Source organism: Salmo trutta, chromosome 3, assembly GCF_901001165.1.
Source record: "Salmo trutta chromosome 3, fSalTru1.1, whole genome shotgun sequence".
NCBI classification, from domain to species: Eukaryota; Metazoa; Chordata; class Actinopteri; order Salmoniformes; family Salmonidae; genus Salmo; species Salmo trutta.
This window is the reverse complement of record NC_042959.1, coordinates 16,852,085-16,877,311: the sequence shown is the minus strand read 5'-3', so window position 1 is coordinate 16,877,311 and position 25,227 is coordinate 16,852,085. Positions and strand designations below refer to the sequence as shown.

Below are 25,227 nucleotides of genomic sequence, written 5' to 3'. Positions count from 1 at the left end.
CATCTCACTTTCATACTGATCATTAATCATGATTTATTCAGGAATATCCGTAATCATGGTAGCATCCACATTAATGTAGAAGTGTTTAGAAACATATCCTATTCTTATTTACAATAAAAGAGACTCCAAAATACAATATTATTTACCCTTTCTATTGGGCACAAAATAATCTAAAACACTACCAAAACAAACACTTGGCTTGACGCAGCCATTGTGTGCTAGGAATATGGGACCAAATACTTAACCTTTTACTACTTTAATACACAAAGTTAATGTGTCCCAATACTTTTGGTCCCCTGAAATGAGGGGACTATGTAAAGTGCTGTAACTTATAAACAGTTCACCCAATATGCATGAAAATACTCTCATATTAAAATGGACAGTCTGCACTTCAGACTGCACACACAGTCTGCACTTCAGTCATTGTATCATTTCGAATCCAAAGTTCTAGAGTACCGCGCCAAAACAAAAAATGTGTCACTGTCACAATACTTTTGGAACCCACTGTAAATTATATAGTCGTTCTGATTATTCTGAGAATAACAATGAGCCTTTTAGCCATGGCTCATGGCTCTTTCAGGCTGTCACTATCAGCCTTTGCATTTCACATGTACCCCAAAGCTCTGTATTAAAACTTTTACCAAATCCTGGAACTTAAGTCTCCTCTTTCACCTTCTCAAAGTCAACGTGCTACTGCAAAATTACCGCTTACAATGAGAATGGTCCATTAGACACTTACGCTCACGTTCAGTAATGTATTTCACTACCATTCACTATGACTGCAGGCCTGTTATTGGCTGAAATACTCTAGAATGTTTTCAAATCAGATTTATTTATATAGCCCTTCTTACATCAGCTGATATATCAAAGTGCTGTACAGAAACTCAGCCTAAAACCACAAACAGCAAGCAATGCAGGTGTAGAAGCACGGTTTTGTGTTGCATTATTAGGTTAGGCTATTGTATTATGGCTGTGTGTCACATTTGAGGATTAAAACTGTTTTAAATGGTCTTCATCTCTTGTGCACGTTGAACTACTTGCACAGTTGATTATTTTATCACGAAAGAACATTGATTCCCCCCCCCGACATATCATGGTATCCCAATGTCCTTTCTTTTGTTCTGAATTATTTACAAAGCATATAAAGGAGTTCAACCCTGAAACATTATTCATAGATGATCATTTCCCACATACATAAAATACATTGTGCCATTTTTATTTACCACAGTTTCTTGATGGAAAAAGGTTAACAGTTTTCAATTCTACTTTCTCATAATTAATACAGATAACATACTGCTTTGGAGAATCACACAACTCAAGTGGGGATAAGTGTATTTTTCCAGCTAGCAAAACATATAGTGGGCAACAGCAAATTTTAACTGCAATGGTTTTGAAATTGCATAATACCAGCAACGTACTGATAACTGTCCAAGCTGTTATTTAAACACTCCCCCCCAGAGTTGCAATATATTTTGCCGTCAATGTGACGTTCTCCCTGCTACACAGAAACCAACCAAAATCTTCTTCCCTCAATATTTCCATTCACAAGATAGAATGAATGCACACATCAGCCGCCGAGAACGGAACCTCTGCAATTATTGAACTTGCCATTAGACGCAACATAAGCAGTACAGCAGCTTTCATTGATTTCAAAGGAAGAATTCCCTCAATGGCTGATGGCAGTGCTGGACGTCCGATGGCTGTAGCAGGTCCGTTACAGTACATGATTGAAGTCATCGTTTATTGGTCGCTGCGATGCTTCTCTGGTGTACATTAAAAATAAGCTTTAAGTTTAACCACTTCCTTATACACATTTAGACTAAAAGAGGAACCATCATCTGGGTGGCTAATAAAAAATGAAACTGTTACAATACCTTCTTCAATGGATAAGCAGAGTGTAAATAATCAAACTAACCTTAGGAAAACGCTCCAGATCATACGTTAAATGTTACCTGCAGGCCTACTGCGGATGGGAATACAGCAAACAGGTGCTTCCTCTCATAACATTTTCTGTGACACCCATTAAACCGTTAACTGTCCCTTTGTTCAATAGCATAGCTGTAAGCGAGTTTAAAATTGTTGTTGCAACTTTCAATTTATTTTATTACATATGTGAATGAAGGTAAAGCATGAGTTTGCAACAGGCTGAATTGAGAGGAATGTTTTACAACAGTAGAATAAGGGGACCAGATGTGCAACAGATCCAGTATGTAATCTAGTCTGAGGTTATTGTAACGGTGCAGTTGGTGAACACTAGTGCGCATTGTGGCAGCAGAGCAGCAAGTGAGCGGCGCAGACTTGGCACGGGGTCATTCTCTTCCAGTTTATCATCACCACTATCTGTGCCACCCTCCCTCCCCTCCTCACCCTGCCTCTCCACCTCCCCCTCTCTCTCTGGTGTCTTTGGGCAAACCTGGAAGAACACCTCGCAGAACTCCAACCTGCGCAGGTCCCGCAGTGTCCTGCAGCTACGTAGCACCTGCATCTCTCTCAGCTTGCAGCATCTCAGGCGCAGGCGCTTCAGGTCCCTCAGACGGCTGGCGGACAGCAGGCCTGGTCCCACCTCCTTACCGCCAAGGCTTAGTTCCTCTAGGCCCAGCCAGCCCACTCCAAGCCCCAGGGAGGCCATTTGCAGCTGGGCGCCCGGCCGCCCAAAGTGCCCTATCTCCAGGTACTTGAGCCTGGAGAGCCCGTTTAAGCCCGAGTCGGTTTCTTGGGCGGCACTGCGCCTAAGGCCTTCCGCTGTGACACGAAGGACGTTGCGGAGCTCTAGGCGGCTAAGCCTTAACCAAGACGCCAGACTCTGCAGGTGCTGGTCTGTGAAGGAGGGCACATTGTCAAGGACCATCGTCTCAATGGCAATCCCTGATGTGGAGGCAGGCACTTTCCCAGTTTGAACACGTCCCTGTTGCTGAGTAGCAGCAGTTGATGCCATTCCAGCTTGTTTCTCAGGACTGAGTGGGGTCTGGGTGAAAAAGCCCTGTGGTAGCTCGCAGCCACGCAACTCTAGGACCTGCAGTGTTGTGGGCAGGAGCTGGCAACTGTGCAAGCCTCTCAAGTCTGCGTGGAGCAGGGAAAGACTACGCAGACGGGGGCACCTGGAGGACAAAGCCTTGAGCCAGGACTCTGAGAGAAAGGCCCCACCTCTAGCAGAGAGCAGCAAGCCACGCAGCCGCAGGCATCGGAGCCCAGTGCCCAGATACTGGCGTAGAAGAACCCACAGCATGCGCGATGTCACCTGACCCAAAATGGACACCAAGGGCAGGAAGAGCAGTCGAAGAATGAAAACATCCAATGAGGGAGAGATGGGGAAGAAACAATGCATCAGTGTTTGAGCGATGACTTGAAAGTTCTGTAGAGTTAGCTAGTCAACAGGTAGGAAATAGGCAGTGCTGGGGAGTAGTGAACTACATGTAGTTCAACTAGTAATTTAACTAAATTTTGCAGTAGCTTGGTGGTAGTTGAACTAAATTCAAATCTAGGTAGTGTGTTCATTACCATATCGCTAACTACTAGAACTACACACTGTTTTTTGCAAAACATTAAGTGTGTGTTAAGTAGGCAATCATTTCCTTTCATTTTCGGGATTCAACCTTCCTAATTCTCACTCGAAACATTTTGTGTTTAATAGGCTACATTACAAATTATGTTAACATATGACCCCAAAGTCTTCAGTCTTGCAATTTGTAGCCTGACACTTAAAATGATACAATTTCACAAAATAGTTTGGATGTAGTGAACTACTTTTTCAAAGTAACTTTAGTTAAGTAAACCATATTTGTCTTAAGGGTAGCTTTAGTGTAGGTTAACTTCTTCCAGTGTTAAGTAATTGATAGTTTTGTAAATTATACACATTTTCAGAGTAACTTCCCCCAACACTGGAAATAAGCCTGCAATGCAAGTATCAACATTGCATTATGTTGCAGAATGTGAGAGGTCTCAAACAAGTAGCTATCAATAATAAAATCAGGTCTGCTGAAATATCATTGAATGTAGAACCGGATAAACATGGCTATATCACAAAATGGCTGACGTCTTTAGACAGACATGGTAGCCTCAGAAATCTTTTCAGGACGAGTCTTGAAATGGTAAGATCAACGTGCAATAATGGACACCATTCTTACCCCTTTCCATGCAGTTAGATCAACAACTCGCCATAGTCTTTGGTCTTTTACAAGGCGTCTCCATCTCTTACACACCCTGCAAATACACCACATGAATGACATGACAAAGAGAAGTGTTCTTCAAGCTAACATTGACGTTATTATCATGAAAATTGATATTGAGCACATCGACTTCAGCTAACTTGTTTTACCTTCCAGTTCGGATGAGCTCTCGCACACCTAAATATGATAAAATATCAATTAAAATGTTCTCTGGAAAGTAATCGAGGGTAGAAGTTATGAAGTCTGCCATTTTGTAAACAAAAAGTACCGTCGAGTACACGGACAAAATACACCGACGTACCAAAGTTGCATTCAAGTAATAAACCCCGCAGAAACGGGTGCTAAAGCCACAACGTTCCTAAACGTTCTGAAATACTACATGCTCGAAATTAGCACATTTTATGTGACCGTACCAGATATATACAATGCCGTAAATATTTGAAATAATAAATAAGCATAACAACGGCATAATTTCCAAAGCATGTATCACCAAAACCCCTGTGTAAATGCAGCAAACACTGCCCCTTAGCGTTTGAGAAAAAACTCCTCGTTCTACTGGGCTTGCGCAGCTGTAAGTCGGACAAGATGGCGACGAGCAATGGTGGTGGAATGGAAGTGGATGGGGCAGGTAATAATTTCCCTTAAAGCACAATTGATTTATCTGATTATGCTAAGGTTGTATACATATTGTGTAGGTTCCAACTATACTCCTTTGTCGATGGTGTTAGCGCATTTAGCTTGCCATTATTTCGCTTATGCGTTCTCTAACGTTACTACAGCGAGGCTACCTAACGTTAGTTAATTTAGATAAGGTGGCTGTCCAGTACTTGTGTGTATATTAACGTTACTGGTATATGCAATTTCCAAACAAGTGCAGTTAATATTTGCTAGTTAACAAACTAATTCAACCGCCGTCACATATTGATTGGTCCGTCCGTATTACCTAACTAAACATCGGCAATGTAAACAACTAGCGTTAGTTTATCGGTTGCTAGCTAGGTAACAGTTAACATGTTAAAACGTTAACTATGTTGCCTTAGCTAGTTTAATAACAGCGCAGTAACAGGTCCTCTATACCTAGCGAGTAGTTACCTATATTTTTCTAAGCTGTTAGTAAGTTTAATGATGACATCTTTTAAAATGTTGATTGGGATAGCATTGTTGAACAATCATAGCTTTGATGAGTAGAATCAGTCATTTTTTTATTTAACCTTTATTTAACTAGTCATCATTGTAATGTTACTCTTCCTGTAAAGTTAGATTACTCAAATCCACCCAATTCAACTGCACACGGATATTGTAACAATCGTCGAAAGAAAATAATATTATTAAAGACAAGAACACAAATGCTTTGTTTGCTCTGAGGCAGGTGATCGTGTTAAGGCCATATTAGCTACGTTTGGCTTTAGAGATGACCAACAATAAAGGAAACCCACCCGTTCTCTCTGTCCCACAGCCAGCCCCAGTGTTATGGTCTCTGGGGTCACCGGCAGTGTCTCTGTTGCCTTGCATCCTCTCGTCATCCTCAACATCTCAGACCACTGGATTCGCATCCGCTCCCAGGAGGGGCGGCCCATGCAGGGTATGTGAGCTGAGCAGTTTTCAAGAATACCGATAGTTGTATACAGTCTTACATTTGGCATGGACTAAGGGGATGAGAGATATTGACATGTTTTCAGTAAATTGCTCTGTAAATGTTTAAACTTCTTTAAAAGTATTTTAACTTTAAGACATTAATTAAAATAGTTAAGACTCTATAAGAGAACCAATATCTCAACAGTGGGAAGGGAATCATACATGGGAGAGGTTACAGTTAATGACACAATTTCAATGGGCTTTGCTATAGCCTACATGTGTATCCATTCCAACCAGCTGCCTAATGTTGCATTGCATCCTTTCCTTCTCACCAAGTGATCGGTGCGTTAATCGGGAAGCAGGAGGGTAGAAACATTGAGGTGATGAACTCCTTTGAGCTGCTTCATCAATTGGTAGATGACCGAGCACACATTGACAAGGAGTATTACTACACCAAGGAGGAGCAGTGTGAGTCTAATTTCACTGACCTACCATACAAAGAAAATGTCAATGTCACTCCCCATTGATTACTGATATTGGTGAAAGTGCTAGATAAAAAGTTGTGATTGATTGATGTGCCGTGTCATGGTTTCCCACCATCTCTGAAGTTGAAAAATGTCATAGTAGGCTTGTACCTGAAGCCCTTGGTGTTATAAATGGAACTGAATCTCTGTATAAGTGTCTAGGATCAGTTTTGCCTTTTAGGTCACAGTGAATAAGATTACATTAGTGGGGGGACCTACTTGACTTCTTGACCTCTGCTTTCTTTCAGTTAAACAGGTCTTCAAGGACATGGAATTCATACTGTACCTGACCTCCCTACCTCTGCTTCCTTTCAGTCAAACAGGTCTTCAAGGACATGGAATTCCTGGGCTGGTATACCACAGGTGGTCCTTGTGACCAATCAGACATCCACATTCACAAGCAGGTAGGTGGAGCAAAGGAGAATACACTTATTTTCCATGGGGTTGGGCATTTTCCATGAGAGAGAAATTAGAGGCATGATAAAAGTAACTGTTACTGTAATTGGTCAGTGATTTGAAAGATGTAAATGTTAGTCATTTGAGGTTATTTGACCAACTGTGTGCTGTTTCCTTATTGGCTTTTCCTCTCTTTTCACTTCAGGTGTGTGAGATAATTGAGAGTCCTCTCTTCCTCAAGCTCAACCCGATGACCAAACACACAGATGTGAGTTTCTCATTTAGATTTTTTAAATATAATGGACGATATACAGTTGAGGTTGTAAGTTTACATACACGTTAGCCAAATACATTTAAGCTCCATTTTTCACAATTACTGACATTTAATCCTAGTAAAAATTCCCTGTCTTAGGTCAGTTAGGATCACCACTTTATTTTAAGAATGTGAAATGTCAGAATAATAGTAGAGAGAATGATTGATTTATTTCTTTCATCACATTCCCAGTGGGTCAGAAGTTTACATCCACTCAATTAGTATTTCGGAACATTGCCTTTAAAATTGTTTAACTTGGTTCAAACGTTTCGGGTAGCCTTCCACAAGCTTCCCACAATAAGTTGGGTGAATTTTGGCCCATTCCTCCTGACAGAGCTGGTGTAACTGAGTCAGGTTTGTAGGCCTCCTTGCTCGCACACACTGTTTCAGTTCTGCCCACAAATTGTCTATAGGATTGTGGTCAGTTCTTTGTGATGGCCACTTCAATGCCTTGACTTTGTTGTCCTTAAGCCAGTTCGCCTGGAGTCATTGTCCATTTGGAAGACACATTTGCGACCAAGCTTTAACTTCGCGACTGATGTCTTGAGATGTTGCTTCAATATATCAACATAATTTTCCTTTCTCATGATGCCATCTATTTTGTAAAGTGCACCAGTCCCTCCTGCAGCAAAGCACCCCCACAACATGATGCTGCCACCCTCGTGCTTCACGGTTGGGTGGTGTTCTTCGGCTTGCAAGCCTCCCCCTTTTTCCTCCAAACATAACGATGGTCATTATGACCAAAGAGGTCTATTTTTGTTTCATCAGACCAGAAGACATTTCTCCAAAAAGTATGATCTTTGTCCCCATTTGCAGTTGCAAACCGTAGTCTGGCTTTTTTAATGGTGGTTTTGGAGCAGTGGCTTCTTCCTTGCAGAGCGGCCTTTCAGGTTATGTCAATATAGGACTCGTTTTACTGTGGATATAGATACTTTTGTACCTTTTTCCTCCAGCATCTTCACAAGGTCCTTTGCTGTTGTTCTGGGATTGATTTGCACTTTTCGCACCAAAGTACGTTCATCTCTAGGAGACAGAATGCGTCTCTTTCCTGAGCGGTATGACGGGTCCCATGGTGTTTATACTTACGTACTATTGTTTGTAAAAGTGAATGTGATATCTTCAGGCGTTTGGAAACGCAACACTTTTTTTCGGAGGTCTTGGCTGATTTATTTTGATTTCCCCATGATGTCAAGCAGAGGCACATAGTTTGAAGGTAGGCCTTGAAATACATCCACACGTACACCTCCAATTGACTCATGATGTCAATTAGCAAATCAGAAGCTTCTAAAGCCATGACATCATTTTCTGGAATGTTCCAAGCTGTTTAAAGGCACAGTCAACTTAGTGTATGTAAACTTCTGACCCACTGGAATTGTGATACAGTGAAATAATTGTTGGGAAAATTACTTGTCATGCACAAAGTAGATGTCCTAACCGACTTGCCAAAACTATAGTTTGTTAACAAAACATTTGTGGAGTGGTTGAAAAACGAGTTTTAATGACTCCAACCTAAGTGTATGTAAACTTCTGACTTCAACTGTACAGTACCAGTCAAAAGTTTGGACACACCTACTCATTCCAGGGTTTTTCTATCTTTTTACTATTTTCTACATTTTAGAATAATAGTGAAGACATCAAAAGGATCAATTAACACATATGGAATCATGTAGTAACCAAAAAAGTGTTTAACAAATCTAAATATATTTTATATTTGAGATTCTTCAAAGTCGCCAGCCTTTGCCTTGATAACAGCTTTGCACACTCGTGGCATTCTCTCAATCAGCTTCATCTGGTAGTCACCTGGAATGCATTTCAATTAACAGGTGTGACTTGTTAAAAGTTAATTTGTGGAATTTCTTTCCTTAATGCTTAATGCCTTCCCTGTGGCTCAGTTGGTAGAGCATGGTGTTTGCAACACCAGCATGGTGTGTGCAACGCCAGGGTTGTGGGTTCGATTCCCACGGGGGGCCAGTACAAAAACAAAAAAAAATGCATGAAATGAAAATGAAATGTATGTATTCACTACTGTAAGTCGCTCTGGATAAGAGCGTCTGCTAAATGACTAAAATGTAAATGTAATTGTTTGAGCCAATCAGTTGTGTTGTGACGAGGTAGTGGTGGTATACAGAAGATAGACCAAGTCCACATTATGGCAATAACCGCTCAAATAAGCAAAGAGAAACAACAGTCAATCATTACTTTTAGACATGAAGGTCAGTCAAACCTGGAAAATTTCAAGATCCTTGAAAGTTTCTTCAAGTGCAGTCGCAATAACCATCAAGCGCTATGATGAAACTTGCTCTCATGCGGACCGCCACAGGAAAGGAAGACCCAGAGTTACATCTAGACCCAAACTGCTACAGACCTATATCTATCCTACCCTGTCTTTCTAAGGTCTTCGAAAGCCAAGTTAACAAACAGATAACCGACCATTTCGAATCCCACTTTACCTTCTCTGCTATGCAATCTGGTTTCAGAGCTAGTCATGGGTGCACCTTAGCCACACTCAAGGTCCTAAATGACATCATAACTGTGCAGCCGTCTCCATCGGCCTGGCCAAGGCTTTCGATTCTGTCAATCACCACATTCTTATCGGCAGACTCGATAGCCTTGGTTTCTCAAATGATTGCCTCGTCTGGTTTACCAAGAACTTCTCTGATAGAGTTCAGTGTGTCAAATCGGAGGGTCTGTTGTCCGGACCTCTGGCAGTCTCTATGGGGGTGCCACAGGGTTCAATTCTTGGGAAGACTCTCTTCTCTGTATACATCAATGATGTTGCTCTTGCTGCTGGTGATTCTCTGATCCACCTCTACGCAGACGACACCATTCTGTATACTTCTGGCCCCTCTTTGGACACTGTGTTAACTAACCTCCAGACGAGCTTCAATGCCATACAACTCTCCTTCCGTGGCCTCCAACTGCTCTTAAATGCAGGTAAAACTAAATGCATGCTATTCAATCGATCACTGCCCGCACCTGCTTGCCCGTCTAGCATCACTACTCTGGACGGCTCTGACTTAGAATACGTGGACAACTACAAATACCTGGGTGTCTGGTTAGACTGTAAACTCTCCTTCCAGACTCACATCAAGCATCTCCAATCCAAAATGAAATCTAGAATCGGCTTCCTATATCGCAACAAAGCATCCTTCACTCATGCTGCCAAACATACCCTCGTAAAACTGACCATCCTACCGATCCTTGTCTTCGGTGATGTCATCTATAAAATAGCCTCCAACACTCTACTCAACAAATTGGATGCAGTCTATCACAGTGCCATCCGTTTTGTCACCAAAGCCCCATATACTACCCACCACTGTGACCTGTATGATCCCGTTGGCTGGCCCTCGCTTCATACTCGTCGCCAAACTCACTGGCTCCAGGTAATCTACAAGTCTTTGCTAGGTAAAGCCCCGCCTTATCTCAGCTCACTGGTCACCATAGCAGCACCCACCCGTAGCACGCGCTCCTGCAGGTACATCTCACTGGTCACCCCCAAAGCCAATTCCTCCTTTGGTCGTCTTTCCTTCCAGTACTCTGCTGCCAATGACTGGAACGAACTGCAAAAATATCTGAAGCTGGAGACTCATATCTCCCTCACTAGCTTTAAGCACCAGCTGTCAGAGCAGCTCACAGATCACTGCACCTGTACATAGATGGGCTGTTTACAGATGGGCTATCTACTTACCTCATTCCCATACTGTATTTATTTATTTATCTTGCTCCTTTGCACCCCTGTATCTCTACTTACATTTACATTTAAGTCATTTAGCAGACGCTCTTATCCAGAGCGACTTACAAATTGGTGCATTCACCTTAAGATATCCAGTGGAAAAACCACTTTACAATAGTACATCTATATCTTTTTTTGGGGGGGGGGGGGTTAGAAGGATTACTTTATCCTATCCCAGGTATTCCTTAAAGCGGTGGGGTTTCAGGTGTCTACGGAAGGTGGTGATTGACTCCGCTGTCCTGGCGTCGTGAGGGAGCTTGTTCCACCATTGGGGTGCCAGAGCAGCGAACAGTTTTGACTGGGCTGAGCGGGAGCTGTGCTTCCTCAGAGGTAGGGAGGCGAGCAGGCCAGAGGTGGATGAACGCAGTGCCCTTGTTTGGGTGTAGGGCCTGATCAGAGCCTGAAGGTAGGGAGGTGCCGTTCCCCTCACAGCTCCGTAGGCAAGCACCATGGACTTGTAGCGGATGCGAGCTTCAACTGGAAGCCAGTGGAGAGAGCGGAGGAGCGGGGTGACGTGAGAGAACTTGGGAAGGTTGAACACCAGACGGGCTGCGGCGTTCTGGATGAGTTGTAGGGGTTTAATGGCACAGGCAGGGAGCCCAGCCAACAGCGAGTTGCAGTAATCCAGGCGGGAGATGACAAGTGCCTGGACTAGGACCTGCGCCGCTTCCTGTGTGAGGCAGGGTCGTACTCTGCGAATGTTGTAGAGCATGAACCTACAGGATCGGGTCACCGCCTTGATGTTAGTGGAGAACGACAGGGTGTTGTCCAGGGTCACGCCAAGGTTCTTAGCACTCTGGGAGGAGGACACAAGGGAGTTGTCAACCGTGATGGCGAGATCATGGAACGGGCAGTCCTTCCCTGGGAGGAGGAGCAGCTCCGTCTTGCCGAGGTTCAGCTTGAGGTGGTGAGCCGTCATCCACACTGATATGTCTGCCAGACATGCAGAGATGCGATTCGCCACCTGGTTATCAGAAGGGGGAAAGGAGAAGATTAATTGTGTGTCGTCTGCGTAGCAATGATAGGAGAGACCATGTGAGGATATGACCGAGCCAAGTGACTTGGTGTATAGTGAGAATAGGAGAGGGCCTAGAACAGAGCCCTGGGGGACACCAGTGGTGAGAGCACGTGGTGCGGAGACAGATTCTCGCCACGCCACCTGGTAGGAGCGACCTGTCAGGTAGGACGCAATCGAAGCGTGGGCCGCGCCGGAGATGCCCAGCTCGGAGATGCCCAGCTCGGAGAGGGTGGAGAGGAGGATCTGATGGTTCACGGTATCAAAGGCAGCAGATAGGTCTAGAAGGATGAGCGCAGAGGAGAGAGAGTTAGCTTTAGCAGTGCGGAGAGCCTCCGTGACACAGAGAAGAGCAGTCTCAGTTGAATGCCCAGTCTTGAAACCTGACTGATTAGGATCAAGAAGGTCATTCTGAGAGAGATAGCAGGAGAGCTGGCCAAGGACGGCACGTTCAAGAGTTTTGGAGAGAAAAGAAAGAAGGGATACTGGTCTGTAGTTGTTGATGTCGGAGGGATCGAGTGTAGGTTTTTTCAGAAGGGGTGCAACTCTCGCTCTCTTGAAGACGGAAGGGACGTAGCCAGCGGTCAAGGATGAGTTGATGGGTGAGGTAGGGGAGAAGGTCTCCGAAAATGGTCTGGAGAAGAGAGGAGGGGATAGGGTCAAGTGGGCAGGTTGTTGGGCGGCCGGCCGTCACGAGACGCGAGATTTCATCTGGAGAGAGAGGGGAGAAAGAGGTCAAAGCACAGGGTAGGGCAGTGTGAGCAGGACCAGCGGTGTCGTTTGGCTTAGCAAACGAGGATCGGATGTCATCAGCCTTCTTTTCAAAATGGTTGACGAAGTCATCCGCAGAGAGAGAGGAGGGGGGGGGAGGGGGAGGAGGATTCAGGAGGGAGGAGAAGGTAGCAAAGAGCTTCCTAGGGTTAGAGGCAGATGCTTGGAATTTAGAGTGGTAGAAAGTGGCTTTAGCAGCAGAGACAGAAGAGGAAAATGTAGAGAGGAGGGCGTGAAAGGATGCCAGGTCCGCAGGGAGGCGAGTTTTCCTCCATTTCCGCTCGGCTGCCCGGAGCCCTGGGCACATTCATCTTCTGCACCTCTACCATTCCAGTGTTTAATTGCTAAATTGTAATTACTTCGCCACCATGGCCTATTCATTGTCTTAACTTACCTCATTCGCACTCACTGTATACAGACTTTTTCTTTTCTTTTCTTCTACTGTATTATTGACTGTATGTTTTGTTTATTCTCTGTGTTGTTGTATGTGTCGAATTGCTACGCTTTATCTTGGCCAAGTCGCAGTTGCAAATGAGAACTTGTTCTCAACTAGCCTACCTGGTTAAATAAAGGTGAAATAAAAATAAAATAAATAAATAAAAATCTGCTGCAGAGGATATGTTCATTAGAGTTACCAACCACAGAAATTGCAGCCCAAATAAATGCTTCAAAGAGTTCAAGTAACAGACACATCTCAACATCAACTGTTCAGAGTAGACTGTGAATCAGGCCTTCATGGTTGAATTGCTGCAAAGAAACCACTACTAAAGGACACCAATAATAAGAAGAGACTTGCTTGGGCCAAGAAACACGAACAATGGACGTTAGACTAGTGGAAATCAGTCATTTGGTCTGATGAGTCCAAATGTGAGATTTCTGGTTCCAACCGCCGTGTCATTGTGAGATGCAGAGTAAGTGAATGGATGATCTCCCCATGTGTGGTTCCAACCGTGAAGCATGGAGGAGGTGTGATGTGTGGGGGTGCTTTGCTGGTGACACTGTCTGTGATTTATTTTTTTTAAATTCAAGGCACACTTAACCAGCATGGCTGCCACATCATTCTGCAGCGATATGCCATCCCATCTGGTATGCGCGTAGTGGGACTAACATTTGATTTTCAACATTTGACCAAGAAGGAGAGTGGTGGAGTGCTGCATTAGATGACCTGGCCTCCACAATCACCCAACCTCAACCAAATTGAGATGGTTTGGGATGATTTGGAAGGCAGGGTGAAGGAAAAGCAGCCAACAAGTGCTCAGCATATGTGGGAACTCCTTCAAGGCTGTTGGTAAATTACTCCAGGTGAAGCAGGTTGAGAGAATGCTAAGAGAGTGCAAAGCTGTCATCAAGGCAAAGGGTCTCTACTTTGAAGAATCTAAAATATATTTGGATTTGTTTAACACATTTTTGGTTACTACATGATTCATTTACATTTACGTCATTTAGCAGACGCTCTTATCCAGAGCGACTTACAAATTGATTCCATATGTTATTTCATAGTTTTGTTTTCTTCACTATTATTCTACAATGTAGCAAATAGTAAAAATAAATAAATAACCCTTGAATGAGTAGGTGTGTACAAACTTTTGACTGGTACTGTATATATTAATGTCAAACATTATTCTCAAATTACATTTTTAGTTACTTTTATGTCGGACAGTTACATTGCTATGATGTGGTAGAGAAAGCTTTTCTACATGTGGTAATTGAAGCTTATGTCCCGTCTCCCTCAGCTCCCTGTCAGTGTGTATGAGTCTGTCATCGACATCATCAGTGGAGAGGTAACTCAAGCTCTCCTACCACACACATACACCAGGGTCTCTGTTAGGAAAATGTGGCGCCGGACAACGTAACTGGGAAGATTTATATTTACCGCCCATTTGAGAAATTTCCCGGACCCATATGCATTGGGTGCGTAAACTATTAGGGCGTCCAACCATGGTGCTCAGAATGACAGAATTCACACTTAGATTATGGTAATTAATCTTAACAAAATATGCAACTCCTGTGATGAAGCAGCCAATAAAACGTCATTTTCAAACATTTGCCAAAATGCAATTTGCGGTTAAAAAACGCCATTCTAAACACCTCACCTGATGCCAGCGGTATATGACAGAGATTAAAATCTCCGTTAGAAACGTAGAAATATAGTGAATCTAATGATGCAACAACTAGGATGGGTTGCTAATATGACTAGTATTGTGCCTTTTGCTTCTGGACAAGGAAAGAAAATTGATATGAAAACCAATAGAACAGGAGAGAAATGGCATATGAGGAAGTATTTTGTAGACGGCAGCCGTGGCAAAAGGTCTAGCTGATTGAGTGCCGGCTGTCAGTGAAAAGCATCTAAAATATGTCTGAAGATAATTCGTCTTAATTTTAAATGCTGAGACAAGAAAAAGGGGAAGGGGTGTGTGGCAAAGATGGCCTATATCTGCGTCTCTCCAGAAGGCCTGCGCTCTGCCCCCCAGAAGGCCTGCGCTCTGCCCCCCAGAAGGCCTGCGCTCTGCCCCCCAGAAGGCCTGCGCTCTGCCCCCCAGAAGGCCTGCGCTCTGCCCCCCAGAAGGCCTGCGCTCTGCCCCCCAGAAGGCCTGCGCTCTGCCCCCAGAAGGCCTGCGCTCTGCCCCCCAGAAGGCCTGCGCTCTGCCCCCCAGAAGGCCTGCGCTCTGCCCCCCAGAAGGCCTGCGCTCTGCCCCCCAGAAGGCCTGCGCTCTGCTCTCCAGAATGCACTCATCTATCTCTCGCCAATTATTGTGCATTCGTTGTTCCATTGTGTGAATTGTTTGCTCTTTGATTTGTTTATTTTGATACATTTCCCATTACATGTCACCAGTAGTAAATGTACCGTTAATCCCTGTCATTTGGTTACATTCATTTCTGTTAATGCATTTTGTTACTAATTAGGCCTACAGTCATTTATGTTCTCATTCTCAGAGTGGAAACATTGTTTCCAGAGTTCACAACGTGCTACACTTGTGAGAAAGAAGTTATGGTTTATTTCATAACCATCATTTAGGAGTTTTGTACATTTTGTCAATGTCTTTTATTTGAAGTGCTCAATGTAAGCAATGAACATGGGTCTGGTTTCTCTGTCTTGTTGAGGGAGAGCGCATGCTTTGAAGTAGCCTACCTGACTCAAATGTAGGAATGTACCCATTTGATTTCTGATTGCCTTAACTCACCACAGCCCCCACTAATAAGCTGAGCTTTTCAGTCATTTTTTTCTTTACCTCACACAGTAAGTCCATTGTGCAAGAACAGCAGTCTGACCCGAGCTCACTGGTGTGCAGGAAACTCTGAGGGTCCTGAATAGGCTAGTTAATAGAATGTTGCAAGTTCGCTAGAGATGCTTCAGTTCCATCCAGTTGATTGATTTGATATAATGTTGCACTTCACTAGCGATAGCTCAAGACAGATAGAAAGGGAGGCAGACCGGTTTAGTAGAGAGATCAATGTGATTCAATGAACCCAAATTGTTTTATGTATTTTGAATTAGTTGACAATGGAAGTTATTGGCCATCTGAGTTCCATGCGCTCATTTAACCACCAATGATCACGGTGTATCAATGTGTCCATATGCCAGAGGCTGCTGCTCTCCCATAAGTGGGTGAAGGGTGACGGGTGGGTGATAAGTGGGTGATGGGTGACGCTGATAGCCTGCCGACCATTGTTTTTTTTCTACTGGTCAGTTTGGCCAGCAACAATTTTATTTATAGGCTTAGTTTCTCTTTCTCTTATTTTTTTAAAGGCAATTACTGGCTAGTGGAAACATGCCACCATGATTAGTACTAGTGGCTGATTTGTAAACTTGTCTGTCCTTCTGACTTGACCAATCCCAGGCGACCATGTTGTTTGCTGAGCTGGGGTACACTCTGGCCACAGAAGAGGCGGAGCGAATCGGAGTGGATCACGTGGCTCGCATGACAGCCACAGGCACGGGGGAGAATTCAACAGGTAACTGTAGTTATGGTGGCCTATTTACCCCCCACTGTCTGACAGGCATTTTTTTAAACACCCTCTCTCCATTATGTGTGTCTCTTCTGTTCAGTGGCCGAACATCTCATAGCACAACACAGTGCAATTAAGATGCTCCACAGCAGGGTGAAAGTCATCTTGGAATATGTCAAAGCAGTGGAAGCAGGTGAGAGAACTGCTTACTCTGATGAGGGATGAAAGGGGGATGAAAGACCGAAATAATGCATGTTCAAGTGAGTCTGGAAAGAAGATGCTGTTACTAACATAGATATAATTTCCAGCCCTTGCTTTTAAAAAAAAAAAAAACATTGTCTTTCAACCCTGTCTCTTCTCCTTGGTATATCCCAACTGTATCTTATCTCACGTTGTTGTTGTTGTTGTGTGTATATTTTTCCCTCGTGCTCTTTTTTAACTCTCCCCTTATGATTTGGTACGACCCAGGAGAGGTGCCATTTAACCACGAGATCCTCAGAGAAGCCAATGCCCTGTGCCATAGACTGCCTGTTCTCAGCACCATCAAATTCAAGACTGACTTCTATGATGTAAGTCATCCCCACCTAGGCACTTGGCAAAACTCAGCTCTTGGTCTGAACATGTGTGCACCATTGTTTTTAGATTATAGTCTTGGTAATGTGATAATCTGCCAAATTGGCAGGATAATTAACATACTTTGTTTTGAATGAATAAAACCTTGACAAAATTCCTTCTTTAAATCACTCAATAAGGGTAATGATTTGAGAATGCTTAGACAGGTTGGATTGGCACAGTACTGTAAAAGCATATTCATCTCCTTCTCACTTTTTTCAGCAATGCAATGACGTGGGCCTCATGGCTTACCTAGGTACCATCACTAAGACCTGCAACAGCATGAACCAGTTCATCAACAAGTTCAACGTCTTGTACGATAGACAGGGCATCGGCCGGAGGATGAGAGGACTGTTCTTTTGAGTGACAGAAAGAGTGAATGGAGGAAGAGATGGAGAGGTCACAAGCACTGCTTTTCCATTTGTTTGTCTGTATTTTATGTTAAGTAACACTTGTGACACACACACTCAGATACCAGTGAATGTTGTTCTCATCAAACCAGTTTGTTTTCAAAGGTAGCAAATGCTAGAAGTGTCTCAAAGGCCTCCTGTCTATACCATAAAATCACACACACACACAAACAGGAAGAAGGAAACCGTGTACAAAATCACTCACATTTTCACTCGCACTTTGACATTTGTGAGTATGCACATTAATGAATTCATGTACGTGAACAGAAAATACAATTTCCCCTTTTTCTTTGTTTTGTTGTTCCATGTTTCTGTAAGTAATAAATAATCTGCTGATTTTTCTTGGGACTTTGATTTCTGTTTGTCCAATAAAAAGTAAAATAAGGCCATTTATCAATTTCAATTATAGCTGATTCATATTCATTAACAAATACATAATTAAGGCCCAAGGAGGTGTGGTATATTGCCAATTAATGGCAGTTGTGCGCAACGCGGAGTGCCTGGATACAGCCAGTAGCCGTGGTATATTGGCCATATACCGCAAACCCCTGAGATGCCTAATTGCTATTATAAAACTGGTTAACAACGTAAATAGTAATGTTTTGTCATACCCATGGTATACGGTCTGATGTACCACTGCTCTCAGCCAATCAGCATTCAGGGCTCAAACCACCTGGTTTATAATAACACAGTAGTGCTTCCGTCCATCTCTAGTGAACAGACACGCGTAACAGAGCCTTGTTTATACCTGGTGCTAATATGCATCGTTTGTCCTGGTCTTATTCACATTATGATTGTGCCCACATTGTAGCCATTGCATCAGTAAAATGTGTCTGCATTGTGACCAGATATCCTGGCCCTACATGACCAAAAGTATGTGGACACCTGCTCGTCGAACATCTCATTCCAAAATCATGGGAATGAATATGGAGTTGGTCCCCCATTTGCTGCTATAACAGCCTCCACACTTCTGGGAGGGCTTTCCACTAGATGTTGGAACATTGCTATGGGGACTTGCTTCCATTCAGCCACAAGCACATTAGTGAGGTCGGGCACTGATGTTAAGCAATTAGGCCTGGCTCGCAGTCAGCGTTCCAATTCATCCCAAATGTGTTCGATACAGTTGAGGTCAGGGTTCTGTGCAGGGCAGTCAAGTTCTTCCACACCGATCTCAACAAGCCATTTCCGTATGGACCTTGCTTTGCGCACGGGGGCATTTTCATGCTGAAACAGAAAACCGTATGCTGTAGCATTAAGGTTTCCCTTCACTGGAACTAAGGGGCCTAGCCCGAACCATGAAAAACAGCCCCAGACTATTATTCCTCCGCCACCAAACTTTACAGTTGGCACTATGCATTGGTGCAGGTAGCATTCTCCTTGCATATGCCAAACCTCGATTCATCCGTTGGACTGCCTGATGGTGAAGCGCAATTCATCACTCTAGAGAACGTGTTTCCACTGCTCCAGAGTCCAATGGTGGCGAGCTTTACACCACCACTTGGCATTGCGCATGTTGATCTTAGGCTTGTGTGCTGCTGCTCGGCCATGGAAACTAATTTCACGAAGCTCCCGATGAACAGTTTTTGTGCTGAAGTTGCTTCCAGAGGCAGTTTGGAACTCGGTAGTGAGTGTTGCGACCGAGGACAGATGATTTTTTTACACACTTCAGCACTTGGCGGTCCTGTTCTGTGTTTGTGTGGTCTACCATTTCACAGCTGAGCCGTTGTTGCTCCTAGACTTTCCACTTCACATTAACAGTCCTTACAGTTGACCAGGGCAGCTCTAGCAGGGCAGAAATTTGACAAACTGACTCTTTGGATAGGTGGCATCCTATGATGATGCCACCACGTTGAAAGTCACTGAGCTCTTCAGTAAGGCCATTCTACTGCCAATGTTTGTCTATGGAAATTGCATGGCTGTGTGCTCGATTTTATACACCTGTCAGCAACGGGTGTGGCTGAAATAGCCAAATCCACAAATTTGAAGGGGTGTCCTATACTTTGTATATGTAGTTTATTCTAAATAATATGTATTTATTTTAAGACACATTGATGCCATAAGTCAGTTACGTCACCTGTAAATGAGTTTAGAGGGCAGGATAAGGATGATTTAAATAATTTCACTGTCCAGATCCGTCTAAACTTTTAAGATATCCAGACATAATGGGTCACCCTGACTACCTCCGGAGATGGTAAGGAAGATCTGATCACAATGTGTATTTAAATCATCTACAGTAAACATGTCTAAAAATGTGGGCACAATCAGGGAAAAATACATGTTAGAACCAGGTATAAACAGGACTAAGAATTTAGTTATACTTGCATACATTTTCGTGTTGGTGACCCCAGCTGGAATCAAACCCACGTTCCTGGCTTAAAGGTAGCCTGTACTCAGGTAGGTACACAAACGCAACACAATACAGAGACCCACAGGTTAAAACAAGTGTATAAAGTCAGGTCTGTGGAGTCAGCATGGTTTTTAGGATTATTGGCCAGAGGTGACAATGTGTTTGCAGTTACCATTTTAAAAAAAAAAAAATTTATGTAGTCTGTTCCTGCTGTGCATGGCCTTGGGGAGGTACTGTGTGAGGTGCATTAGACAGGAAAGGGGTGGAGGAAACAGAGTTAGGACAGTTTCAGGTCAGCATTTATTTGGCTATTAAAAGGCAGCAGATGTCAACATAATGACCGCCAACCTGCACTTTTTCTTTAGTAGCCCGAGTTTACCAGCCCTGTGGCAAAGACAGGAGTCAGCTTTCCTCCTCTATTGGATTTTATCATCCTCCTCTCTTTCAAGCTCTCACTGTTGCCACGTATCTTCATTTTTGCCTTTTAACTACATAAAACCTACAGGAACAAGCAGAACAAGCAATACTGGCATGTGGTATACATGCAAACGGAATTCAGTAGAGAGACAAGCCAGAGAGTTTTTTTAAAGTTTATTTTTCATCATTTCAGTCTATTTATTTTATCTTTTTTTTGCTATGAAAATTGTGTAACTGAATAATGATTTTGGATGCTGAATAGACAATGGCACATTGGACAGTAATAAATCAGTCTTATCGTTGTAATATTTCCAATCATTGTAATATAGCATCACTCTCCTGCAGGTCATTGCTGTACAAATAGGTTTGCTCTCCTGCCCATAACAGCGTCACCAGAACATTGATAAGACGGTTACATGCTTAATAGCTGAAAGACCTATAATTATGGTCTCTGCTGCTTCATCCTTCTAAATCTACATCTGCAGGGGAAAACAACTCCTCTTTCATTATTGCCAAAACCCTCGAGGCGTAAGTAAAGCTACTGCCTTTAGAGCTTTGATGAGCTAGTCACTACCACTATCATCAGGGGAATCAGAAGGTGGTGAGGGGTACTGGAAGCGGACTGGATCATAGAGTTCATGTCCATAGTTATAGGGGTAGCCATTGTAGGGATAGGGATGGGCCACTTTCTTGTTGTTGGCTGCAGGGGGTGGTGGGTCCTCAACTGGTTCCTCCTCAATGGGAGGAGGGGGTGGGCCAGCTTTGCCATGGAAGGGTCTGGGTGGGTGGTCTATCAGGCAGTCTGGGTCCCAGTAGGGATTGCAGTCATACTCCATGCCCTTGTAGGTGTGGATGGGGGCCGGAGGGGGAGATGACTTTTTTGGGGCGGGGGGTGGTAGTTGTGGGGCAGATTTTTTAAGCATTGGGGGTGGTGGTGGAGGAGGGAGCTTGTGGAGGTTGCAGGAGGGGTGGTAGCGGGGGTCGCACAGTACGGGCAATGCCCCGGTGGGGAGGTAGACAATATGGGGCTTGCAGAGGGGGTCCTTGGCATTGCACAGGTACATGACGTCAGCCTGGGAGATGGCAGGAGCAGGAGGGGGTTGAGAGGTGCTTTTTATTGGGGCAGGAGGGGGAGGGGGTAGGGCTTTGCATTTTTTGTCCATGGCTGGGTCGCACTTCTTGACGGTGGGCACTCCCAGTTTGTTCTGGAAGTGTGAGGCGTTGGGGCCGTATACATGCTCCAGCTGCCTCATCTGCTGGTACAGCAGCCTGATCCGGTCAATCTCATACAGCTGAGAGGTACAAGACAGATTGAAATAAAGACAAGATACAGATTTCTTTTAATCATACAGAGAGATGGAATAATTTGAGAAAACAAATAAATGCCTAATTTATTGTTAGTGGTGGTTAGTGCTTCATTAGTTAGTAGTCAGTGCTTCATTAGTTAGTAGTTAATGCTCCATTAGTTAATGCATAGCGTGTTATTGATTGTTTTTCTTTCCTCTCTCACCCCCTCTGTGTGTCCAATGCTATTGTAGTAGCGGTAGTAAGCCTGGAAGTCAGGGTTGCCTCTGTACCACCTGGGTTCCACATTGCGCTTTGGTCGTGAGTGAGTCAGGAAGCCATGAGCCTTGTCCGATTCAATACTCACATCACTAACAGGGCTCATCTCTGTGGGGACAGGTGGATCAGTGGAGAGGGAGAGCAAAGCCACAGAGGGAGAAAGACATGAGGCCTACTACCATTTATAACTACCATAGATATGTTGCTTTCAGTATCAAACAAAAGTAAAGCATTGGTACTACACATAATTTTATCAATAAGCTCGAAAGCAAAAACTTTAAATGTAATCCCCCCTAAACATTCAGTTACCTTCCTGCTTGATAGTATTCAGCAGAGACTTTGCTTCCAGCCAAACTGCAGAGGATACACATGCCATAGACTCAGTCAGTTATCATCCAACTCCACATTGAATATATTCTATTTACTTAGGACAATAATTTCAATAACTTTAATTTTGCCAAACTCGTGTAGCCTAAAATAACGTTATCCCACCTGGTAGCAACGTCAGACAGCATATTGCCCCCACCAGCCACAATGGAGAAATCATCTTGACCACCTGCAAACCAGCCACTGCATTTTATCACTTGCATTGTACATCTTGCATCAATTGTTTTGTTTTTCAGTGAGCATTGACATACATGATTTAATGAAATGTACATACTGAGATGCATGCATTTACATGTGACCTGTAACAGTTTCAAGCTAAAACTAAAAATCTAAATATCACATTGTTTTAATTCCCGAGTGGGAAAGTAACATTAAGACATTTTATATTTTTAGTTTAACTTGGGAACTGTTCAAGACCTGATCTTCACATATAAATACTTTCATCTATGTATGTTCTAAGAATAGCCAATCCCCAAATGTAATTAAACCATGCATACCAAATACCAGATGACAACGCAAACAAATACATTCAAACAGCAGTAGGCTATAACATGTCCTGTGAACGATCAGCATATATTTTGTTATCCTCGGTATTAAACAGCATGGAAATATATAAAAGGAGAGATGAGACAATTTCTGTGTAAAATTATGCTTCTTCCTGCAGTTTAGAAAATATACTGATTATTGTGAATAATATTACTTAAATGATCAGATCATATGTGCTAAAGAAGAAACTCCGTACTGACCTGTGCATGGGCTGCTGTCTTTCCTGTACCGGTGAGGGTAGGTGTGATAAATATAGGTCTCCATGTCAATCAGTCTGACGTGTGAGTGCCTGTCCAATAGAATCACAAAACCATTGAAACAATAATATTGTCTCCTCCTTCCTTTAAAACGCTATTTTAATACAGAGCCTCTGGCGCCAATTAAGAATAAAAACTCCTGGACGTGAGCAGCAAAGTCATAAAAATGTCCTGACTTCAAATGGAAACTCAGTAAGTCTGGGAGGAAACATTACCTGCTGAGTAGAAATAGCAGGGTATCCCCTGGGGAAAATATTGCCATGTTAGGAAAAAACCTTACAGCCTTTTCAGAGCAAAACTAGAATTTCCAAAAGTGGACCCAAGCAATCTAGGCCTACAATAGCATGAAGCCAAGAATGTGTAGAAAATAACACTAATATAGAACAAAATGTGTGGTATACAACTGAGCATTACATACAAGCCTGTGTGCAGTGTGTTGAAATCAGAGGAACTCTCCCCGTTAATTAAAAGGGCAAATGAAACCGTTAGTTTCGTGGGACACCTGTTTTTCTCTCAACATGCCACAATAAAACTTGATATAAATTTTTTGTTGATACATTTCATTTTTAAATCTAAAGTTCACACCAATGGGGACAATATTTTCACATGCCCTTTCCAGTCTCCAAAGTGCCCTTTTTGGTGGTGGTATAATTTCCCCCCAAATTATATATTTTTGTAGTTGTTCTGAACCCACTACACACAAGTCATCCTTAAATTCTCATCTATACTTCAGAACCAAAAAGTTGGTTGTTGACCCGACCAGTCATCAATTGGCGCGGAAAATGGGTGCTCATATCCAGATTAGTGACCAGAAAGAACTTGTTTCAGTTCCTCCAGTTTTGCCTAGCAAAAACAAAGTAGGTCTACGTTTATCACTCATATACAATACAGTTTAACAATCTACTACGGACACATCTTTGCCAGAACAATAGGTTACCTGGCGATTGAGAATTGCCCTATTCCAGATACCCAAACTAGGCCTGTCTACTGGCGATGTCTAAAGATAAGCAGCTTTAACATCGTACTGCCTTCAATAGTATGGGATGAAGATTTAACATTCTGGCAAATTTATTACGATATTTCCCTTCAAAGTGATGGTGCGGTGCAGACAAAACATGCTTTCCATCCGATCCTGCAACTGCCACACACTTACACCATATGATTTTGCTTGCTCTGGACTCCAGATGAGTGACATTGAGCTAGTTGAAATTGGCTGCTAACATGAATTACACTTTCAGCTCCAAATGCAGGTGTAAAACGCACTTTATTTCTGTAGCCCATCTTGCGTTTTGAAAATGCATCACCGTTTATGGCTGTCATGACAAGCTACATTGTGCACGCATGTTTGCGTGTGCACAAGGTCACACGTTTTCTATCACTGCTTTTATGGGGTTGCGAGCCCAAAAGTTTTTAAACCACAGGATACGTCACTGGCAACCAATTGAGTTGGGTTGGTAAGGCTATGGTAATAGTAGGCTACAGTATTTCTTACAATTTTCTATTTTGATTGGAATCGTGTTGGTCAATGCTCAGTGCAGCATTTATTCCAGTTCAAAATAGTTTAGTCAGATTGTGCGGCTTTCCCCTCCTGCAACTGCTCAACGAGTCTGACTGCGCTTGTGGGGAAGAAAAATAATTGTTTGTGCCTTTTGTTTGAACACATGCCCCCCAAAAATGTATGTGCACGACCATGCAGCCGAATGTTGTATTTTAATTTATTGAGAAAATAAGCGCCTTTCTACGACAGGTGTATAATTTCGATGAGATGGATTTGAACGAACACCTGGCTGGGTGGAGAACTTAGTGAGACGACGCTGTCCTATTGTGTTAAAACAAACAGTGGACCATACATAAATTCCCCTCGGGTTATGGACTCAAGACAAGTCTCACCTGGGCTATCAATCAACTCAGGTTTACCGAATAGTTTTACATTTCCCTGCATAGCGGATTTTAATAGGCCTATATTGCGTGTTCACACATCCACAGAAGTTTGACAAAAACATGCATAATTGTATTCAATGTAGTTACAGGCGAGACAACCATGGACAGGCGCTACCGAAAGCATAAATTACTGTCTACACAGCAAGACTGATCCTAAAACAAACCAGGTGTCAGGGGCCTTTACAGCTCTTCTTTCCACATGTACAGAAACAAAATGATTTTAGTCAGAGGGACAGTGACCTACATACAGTAAGTAGCCTGCTGTATCAAACAACCCTGTGGCACAAGTCATTATGTATTAGGAAA

The 25,227-nt window shown here is 43.2% G+C and overlaps 3 protein-coding genes across 3 annotated transcripts; 1 reads left to right on the top strand and 2 right to left on the bottom strand.

Moving 5' to 3' along the window:
- Positions 1-1,195: 1,195 nt before the first annotated feature.
- LOC115169526 (F-box/LRR-repeat protein 12) lies at positions 1,196-4,642 on the bottom strand. The gene is made up of 3 exons (XM_029725231.1): positions 4,316-4,642; positions 4,125-4,200; positions 1,196-3,238 (listed from the first exon to the last, which is right to left on the bottom strand). Exons 1-3 carry the CDS (start codon positions 4,414-4,416, stop codon positions 2,216-2,218), a joined length of 1,200 nt encoding a protein of 399 aa, XP_029581091.1. The 5' UTR covers positions 4,417-4,642; the 3' UTR covers positions 1,196-2,215.
- Positions 4,643-4,703: 61 nt separating this feature from the next.
- cops6 (COP9 signalosome subunit 6) lies at positions 4,704-17,848 on the top strand. The gene is made up of 10 exons (XM_029725242.1): positions 4,704-4,794; positions 5,623-5,748; positions 6,078-6,209; positions 6,581-6,669; positions 6,867-6,929; positions 14,227-14,274; positions 16,333-16,447; positions 16,542-16,634; positions 16,910-17,010; positions 17,276-17,848. The coding sequence occupies exons 1-10, from the start codon at positions 4,752-4,754 to the stop codon at positions 17,414-17,416; spliced, it is 951 nt and encodes a 316-aa protein (XP_029581102.1). The 5' UTR covers positions 4,704-4,751; the 3' UTR covers positions 17,417-17,848.
- A 2,538-nt stretch (positions 17,849-20,386) lies between these two features.
- Positions 20,387-25,192, bottom strand: and4 (actinodin4). Its single transcript, XM_029725220.1, has 5 exons — positions 22,924-25,192; positions 22,283-22,346; positions 22,100-22,144; positions 21,738-21,898; positions 20,387-21,519 (listed from the first exon to the last, which is right to left on the bottom strand). The coding sequence occupies exons 2-5, from the start codon at positions 22,335-22,337 to the stop codon at positions 20,791-20,793; spliced, it is 990 nt and encodes a 329-aa protein (XP_029581080.1). The 5' UTR covers positions 22,338-22,346; positions 22,924-25,192; the 3' UTR covers positions 20,387-20,790.
- Positions 25,193-25,227: the final 35 nt, after the last annotated feature.

Bases quoted from the DNA above. Each gene is read 5' to 3' on its own strand.
- and4 (XM_029725220.1), bottom strand. From the start codon at position 22,337: ATGATTTCTCCATTGTGGCTGGTGGGGGCAATATGCTGTCTGACGTTG. The intron at 21,899-22,099 runs GTAACTGAATGT...CTGTCCCCACAG, and splicing joins GAATACTATCAAGCAGGAAG to AGATGAGCCCTGTTAGTGAT. The intron at 21,520-21,737 runs GTGAGAGAGGAA...TGTACCTCTCAG, and splicing joins GCATTGGACACACAGAGGGG to CTGTATGAGATTGACCGGAT.
- cops6 (XM_029725242.1), top strand. From the start codon at position 4,752: ATGGCGACGAGCAATGGTGGTGGAATGGAAGTGGATGGGGCAG. The intron at 5,749-6,077 runs GTATGTGAGCTG...CTTCTCACCAAG, and splicing joins GGAGGGGCGGCCCATGCAGG to TGATCGGTGCGTTAATCGGG. The intron at 14,275-16,332 runs GTAACTCAAGCT...GACCAATCCCAG, and splicing joins TCGACATCATCAGTGGAGAG to GCGACCATGTTGTTTGCTGA.
- LOC115169526 (XM_029725231.1), bottom strand. From the start codon at position 4,416: ATGGCAGACTTCATAACTTCTACCCTCGATTACTTTCCAGAGAACATT. The intron at 4,201-4,315 runs GTAAAACAAGTT...GTGTATTTGCAG, and splicing joins GAGCTCATCCGAACTGGAAG to GGTGTGTAAGAGATGGAGAC. The intron at 3,239-4,124 runs GTAAGAATGGTG...ATTTTGGGTCAG, and splicing joins ATCTAACTGCATGGAAAGGG to GTGACATCGCGCATGCTGTG.